At 42.9% G+C, this 7,531-nt stretch overlaps 1 protein-coding gene across 1 annotated transcript in view; it reads left to right on the plus strand.

Moving 5' to 3' along the window:
* Nucleotides 1–6,624, plus strand: part of LOC133140951 (solute carrier family 28 member 3-like) — a 15,969-nt gene extending 9,345 nt beyond the window's left edge. The window contains exons 11-17 of the mRNA XM_061261271.1: nucleotides 70–197; nucleotides 852–1,020; nucleotides 1,963–2,160; nucleotides 2,699–2,780; nucleotides 4,525–4,623; nucleotides 4,748–4,862; nucleotides 5,534–6,624. Of these exons, the coding sequence (XP_061117255.1) occupies nucleotides 70–197; nucleotides 852–1,020; nucleotides 1,963–2,160; nucleotides 2,699–2,780; nucleotides 4,525–4,623; nucleotides 4,748–4,862; nucleotides 5,534–5,642 (900 nt within the window). The 3' untranslated portion in view covers nucleotides 5,643–6,624. The remainder of the gene's footprint in view (nucleotides 1–69; nucleotides 198–851; nucleotides 1,021–1,962; nucleotides 2,161–2,698; nucleotides 2,781–4,524; nucleotides 4,624–4,747; nucleotides 4,863–5,533) is intronic.
* Nucleotides 6,625–7,531: the final 907 nt, after the last annotated feature.

Below are 7,531 nucleotides of genomic sequence, written 5' to 3' on the forward strand. Positions count from 1 at the left end.
GATGGGTAACAGTGTGCTGGGCGTGCATTATAGTGTGCAGCTGATCCAGAGACTCCCTTTCACCCCCAGATCCAAGCGTCCCACCTGCTCACGGCCTCAGTGATGTCAGCGCCTGCCTCCCTCGCCATTGCCAAAACCTTCTGGCCTGAAACAGAGACGCCGAGAATCACCAGGAAAGGCCTGGTACTGGAGAAAGGGTGAGCTTGTCTGCTTATGAAATACAAATAATGGCATACACTCACTGAGCACTTTATTAGGAACGATTATTTAATCAGCTGACTGTGTAGCAGCAGTGCAATGCTCACATCATGCAGATACGGGTCAGGAGCTTCAGTTAATGTTCACATCAGCCGTCAGAATGGGGAAAAAATGTGATCTAAGTGACTTTGACCATGGAATGATAATTGGTGGCAGACAGGGTGGTTTGAGTATCTCAGAAACTGCTGATTTCCTGGGATTTTCACACACACTAGTCTCTGGAGTTTGCAAAGAATGGTGATGAAAAAGCAGCAGTTCTGCAGGCAGAAATGCCTTATTAATGAAAGATGTCAGAGGAGAATGGCTAGACTGGTCAAAGCTGACAGGAAGGTGGCAGTAATGCAAATAACCACACATTACAACAGTGGTATGCAGAAGAGCATCTCTGAACACACAACGGATCATAACTTTAAGTGGATAGGCTACAGCAGTAGAAGTCTAATAAATACCTAATAAAGTGTATTAAAACACATTTATGGTATAGAGGCTACAAGCTTTGGTGTGTGTTATGGCAGGAAGTGACAAACCTCACTTTGTGATTGGTCCATGAACACAGAAAGGGCTCAGCACTGCTTTGTGATTGATGTGTGCAGGGAAGGCCGGAATCTTCTGGAAGCAGCCTGTCAAGGTGCCTCAGCCTCTATTGTGCTGGTGGCCAACATCGCTGTGAACCTCATCGCCTTCCTGGCCCTGCTCGGCTTCATCAACGCTGCCCTCTCCTGGCTGGGGAACATGTTCGACTACCCCGAGCTCAGCTTCACTGTGAGACACACCTATGCATACATACACACCCATGTACACACATACATACATACATACATACATACACACTCAAATGCGCGCACAAACATACACACACATACAGTAAAACCTCACATGTACACACACGCACACCTATACACACACACATACATACATACATACACACTCTCATGGGCACACACGCACACAGCCATGTACACACACATACATATACACTCACATGTGCACACACACACATATGCACACATACATGCACATTCGCATGTACATACACACACATATGCACACATACATACACCCATGTACACACACATACATACACACTCACATGTACACACACACACATATGCACACATACATACACACTCATATGTACACACACACACACACATATGCACACATACATACACCCATGTACACACACATACATACACACTCACATGTACATACACACACATATGCACACATACATACACCCATGTACACACACATACATACACACTCACATGTACACACACACACACACACACACACACACATATGCACACATACATACACCCATGTACATGCACACTTGCACTAATACAGTACACACATGTATTCATACACACATGAACAGACACATACACACATACACACTTACATGTATGGACCGATTCACATATGCACTCACATGCACATGCATGCACACGCACGCACAGTCTATCACACACACGCTCTCACAAAGATATTACCTCACACGCGCACACACACACACAGTCTATCACACACGCTCTCACAGAGATATTACCTCACACGCGCACACACACACAGTCTATCACACACACGCTCTCACAAAGATATTACCTCACACGCACGCACACACACACACATAATGCAGACAGGCCCCAGTGAGTCCTCCAGTGTCTGAATATCTCCTCTCTGGTTTCCATGGTGATGCAGCTGATCTGTTCGTACGTCTTCATGCCGCTGTCCTTCCTGATGGGCGTGTCCTGGGAAGACAGCTTCATTGTCGGAGAGCTGATTGGCTTAAAGACCTTCTTTAATGAGTTTGTAGCCTATGAGCGCCTGGCCGAGTTCATTCAGAAGAGGAAGGAGGGGGGGCCAGAGTATGAGGATGACATCAAACAGTATCTCTCTGTGAGTCCACCCCCATCAACCAATCACATTTCACTTAGCACTATATCCCTCTATATGTGTATACCAATCTACCAATCACATTTCACTACACAGTATTCTATATGTGTACACCAATCAACCAATCACATTTCACTAAGCACTATATCTTTCTTTAGGCGTACACCGGTCAACCAATGACATTTCACTAAGAAATATATCTCTCTATATGTGTACACCAATCAACCAATCACATTTCACTAAGCACTATATCCCTTTACATATGTACACCAATCAACTGATCACATTACACTACGCACTATATCCCTCTGTGGGTGCCCACCAATCAACCAATCACATTTTACCGAGAACTATATGCCTTTACATGTGTACACCAATCAACCTATCACATTTTACTAAGCACTATATTAGTGTGTACACCCAATAAACCAAACAAATTCCATCGATCACAGTATCTGTCAATAGACTTAAACATGTTATTGGATGTTACCACATACAGCTGTTCTCATTTCCCCTTTTTCTTTGTGTCTATGGTGTCCAGGTTCACTCGGAAACCATAGCAACGTACGCGCTGTGTGGCTTCGCCAACATCGGGTCCCTGGGCGTGATGATCGGAGGCCTATGTGCGTAACTGTGCCAGCATGCATGTCCAGGTTGTGTTGTGGTTGTGCTGTTGTGTCTTCATGTATCTTGTGTTGTGGATGGGGCTTTGTGTGTTGTTGCTGTTGTGTCTTCATGTATCTTGTGTTGTGGATGGGGTTTTGTGTGTTGTGCTGTTGTGTCTTCATTTATCTTGTGTTGTGGATGGGGTTTTGTGTGTTGTGCTGTTGTGTCTTCATGTATCTTGTGTTGTGGATGGGGTTTTGTGTGTTGTGCTGTTGTGTCTTCATGTATATTGTGTTGTGGATGGGGTTTTGTGTGTTGTGCTGTTGTGTCTTGTGTATCTTGTGTTGTGGATGGGGTTTTGTGTGTTGTGCTGTTGTGTCTTCATGTATCTTGTGTTGTGGATGGGGTTTTGTGTGTTGTGCTGTTGTGTCTTCGTGTATCTTGTGTTGTGGATGGGGTTTTGTGTGTTGTGCTGTTGTGTCTTCGTGTAACTTGTGTTGTGGATGGGGTTTTGTGTGTTGTGCTGTTGTGTCTTCATGTGTCTTGTGTTGTGGATGGGGTTTTGTGTGTTGTGCTGTTGTGTCTTCATGTATCTTGTGTTGTGGATGGGGTTTTGTGTGTTGTGCTGTTGTGTCTTCATGTATCTTGTGTTGTGGATGGGGTTTTGTGTGTTGTGTTGTTGTGTCTTCGTGTATCTTGTGTTGTGGATGGGGTTTTGTGTGTTGTGCTGTTGTGTCTTCATGTATCTTGTGTTGTGGATGGGGTTTTGTGTGTTGTGCTGTTGTGTCTTCATGTATCTTGTGTTGTGGATGGGGTTTTGTGCTGTTGTGTCTTTGTGTATCTTGTGTTGTGGATGGGGATTTGTGCTGTTGTGTCTTTGTGTATCTTGTGTTGTGGATGGGGATTTGTGCTGTTGTGTCTTTGTGTATCTTGTGTTGTGGATGGGGATTTGTGCTGTTGTGTCTTTGTGTATCTTGTGTTGTGGATGGGGTTTTGTGCTGTTGTGTCTGTGTATCTTGTGTTGTGGATGGGGTTTTGTGCTGTTGTGTCTTTGTGTATCTTGTGTTATAAATGGGATGAATGGGTGTATGAATGGGTGAATGAGAAGCATCAATTGTACAGCGCTTTGGATAAAGGCGCTATATAAATGCCAACCATGTACCATGTACCATAACCCTTAAACCCTGTTTTCAATCATTTTCCTTGATTAACAAGTTTACCAATGATCTGAATAATCTATTGGCAGGTGATCACACAGCTTCTTTCAATAAAAATAAAGATAGCCCTTATTGCGCAGCCTGCAATAAGGGCTATCTAATAAAACCAGCTCTTTAAGAAGCATGTGAATTTCAAAATCTGCGTATTGCAGATTTTTGCCATGATTATAGTGAGTGCAGGAAATGAAGAGTGCATGCATCCACAATTTGAATAATGTTGAGAGAAATGTGCACAATTTTGCAATGCAAATAATCTTATTTCTCGCCTAATTGAGAAGACCTGTCTACTGTATATCTGATGGTATTTTTGTGACTTATTCACCGTATTGTTAATCAAGGAAAATGATTGAAACCAAGTCGAGACCAATAATCAGTTTCAGGGGAAGTTTTCAGCCTCAGCAGCTGTCACTGGTGTGTGGGGTCGTTATGGATTGGTTGTGTTTTGGTCATGCTTTAGTGTACTCTTGTTATGATTTATTCATATGACGTTGGGTAATGTAAAGGTGCTAGAACATTCCGTCTCTGACTGATGTCTGTTCTGCAGCGGCCATGGCTCCTGAGAGACGGGGCGACATCGCCAGGTGTGCGATCAGGGCCCTGATATCCGGGACCGTGGCCTGTTTCATGACGGCCTGCGTGGCAGGTATCATGTGTATGCTTGTGTGTGTATGCTTGCGTGAGCAGCATTGCGCGTGTGAGAAAGTGTATTTCTGTGTGCCGATTAATTCAGTAACATTGTGTTTGTCCTGTCTGTTAACTTGTTATAGGAATCCTTTACATACCTCCATTTGAATGCCAGACCTTCCTCGTGGACCTGTTCAACTCATCGACCGTGGCTAACAGCTCAGAACTGCATACGTGCTGTTTGGACGTCTTTAACTGGTATAGTACCATAGTACCAATGAGATTTTACACTGAGAAATTACCCACAATAACTGCATCATCCGCTGTCCTAAAAGGCATCATGTGTGTCTGCTGCAGGCCGTGAGATGTGTGTGTCTGTGCTGTTTAGTAACTGATGAGCGTGGATCTGAGCTGTAAAATGACTGATGCATGTTTGTACTATAGAGTTACCGCTGTGTGTCTGTTCTGTATAATGATTTATGTATGTTTGTGCTGTAGAGTGACTGCTGTGTGTCTGTGCTGTAAAATGACTGATGTTTGTATTATAGAGTGACTGCAGTGTGTCTGTCCTGTAAAGTGATTGATGTTTGCACTATAGAGTGACTGCAGTGTGTTCTGTAAAATGATTGATGTTTGTTTGTACTATAGAGTGACTGCAGTGCATCTGTACTGTAATATGATTGATGTTTGTACTATAGAGTGACTGCTGTGTGTCTGTACTGTAAAATGATTTGTTTGTTTGTACTATGGAGTGACTGCAGTGTCTGTACTGTAAAATGATTTATGTTTCTTTGTACTATAGTGACTGAAGTGTGTCTGTGCTGTAATATGATTGATGTTTGTACTATAGAGTGACTGTAGTGTCTTTACTGCAATATGACTGATGTTTGTACTATAGAGTGACTGCTGTGTGTTTGTTCTTATCGCAGGACGACAGTAATCAGCCCCTCCAATGTCACCATTGGGGGAGGGTACTCATTGGACATGCTCTTCAACTGCTGCTCTGTCACGAATATCACAGCCCCACCCTGCAGCTAATTTTTACTCAAAAAAACCACGCCCACCCACCACCCTGCAGCTACACCCTTCCCAAAAAACTTGCACACCCACAACCTTTACTTGCAGCTGTGTGCGGGAGGAGGTGGGGTCCAGAATGTTCAATTTTCTAAACTGGAAACTCCATTGATAAGCTTGCTACATGCTAGCCACATTTAGTATTTGAGATTTTAGCTGGATAGCAATAAGCATTCTTGCACACTAGTGCTGTAGATAGCCAGCTAGTTAACAAGCAGGCGACAAATGGACCCACTGCCTAATATCCTCAAAGTTACATAACTTATGAAATACTACCTACACATCTGCTTCTGCTTTCCAGGTAAATTTACAAACAATTTTTACTTGGAAAATATTCTGAGAAAATCCACTGGTGAATGCTTGTACAATTGACGATCCCTACTTTTATGAATTACTTTTGTTTACTTGCTAGGTAAGACCAGTACGGGTGTAATGTTGTAACTTTCGTGTATGGTTATAAATGGTTTTGTAATGCTGAGGCACAATTTAATTGTCCTGCTTCACCTTACCTCAAATGTCCTGTACACATTTCTATTTTACCTTGACTAAAGCTACTATTACTACTCTTGCTGCTGCCAACTACTTACTACTTCCTGAAGTACTTATTATACTTACTGGAAATATTAATATATCACCTGAGGCATTGGCAAACAAATCGGTTTTCTTCTGGGACTCAATGTCAAGTTACCTTCTGATTTATATTACTTTATGGTATTTATTACTTTATGGACTGTATTGAGTCATACAATGATTTGTTTCATGATGTCAAATTGATAATGATGTTTAGCTGGAAATATGAGAAAATCCCTAATGAATTTACAGTATTTTCAACCATGTGTTTTATATTCATTCATGACAGCTACACATCCTTTTCATAGAGTAGGCAAATATTACAATGAAGCTGAAATTGCCACACAAATTTGCTATAAATCTGGGATTGATTTATCATTTAGTGTTCATAATTGTGTTTTTTTCCTAAAAATTGCCACAGGAGGGCACTGTTGTTCCTTTCCTATCCCAGACCTCTCGGTCTCTAGCCAAATAAAAAGAGCAGGAAGCCACTTATCTGGGATGCTGTTGGTACTGAGCAGTTTTGTTAAACCTTGGATGCAACAGCCAATCACAGCGTTGGCAGGTCAGCATGCAGCCGACGGACTCAAAGGTAAAATCAGTATGAGCTACCTACCTCTCCTCCGTAAGAGCTATAGAGCTACAGTTTAATTTGAAAAACAGAAGAACAGTGAACATATTCATATTAACAGCAGTAATGGGAGCTGTTGAGAGGCGTATCCAGCTGAAGCTTGGTGTGACGACACCCCTCAAACCCTGCTGTAAAATCCAGTTATGCCAGCTTGAAAATTGAGCAGGTCAAGCTGGTCATAAGCTGGTCTTGCTGGGTATGAGCTGGTCAACCAGCATGGCCAAGCTGGATATGAGCTGGTCAACCAGTGCTGGTAGCCTCTCTGAGCTGGTAGTTGGTCAAACAGCTACCAGCTGTTTAAAAACATAATGTGAGCTGGTCAAACCATGTCAAGCTGGGAGCTGGTCTGAACTGGTCCACCAGCTGAACCATTACATTACATTACATTATTGGCATTTGGCAGACGCTCTTATCCAGAGCGACGTACAGTTGATTAGACTAAGCAGGAGACAATCCTCCCCTGGAGCAACCATGTCAAGCTGGGAGCTGGTCTGAACTGGTCAACCAGCTACCGGCTTTTTAAAAAACCTAACTTGAGCCGTTCTGTAGGGTAATTGTTCACACTGTAGTCTCTAACACCCCTCAAATTTTGTGCAGCCAAACGGCTGTTTGTGCTGAACTGTCAATCATCTTGCCCTGTCTGTGGGCACAC

This window comes from Conger conger, chromosome 11, assembly GCF_963514075.1.
Source record: "Conger conger chromosome 11, fConCon1.1, whole genome shotgun sequence".
NCBI lineage: Eukaryota > Metazoa > Chordata > Actinopteri > Anguilliformes > Congridae > Conger > Conger conger.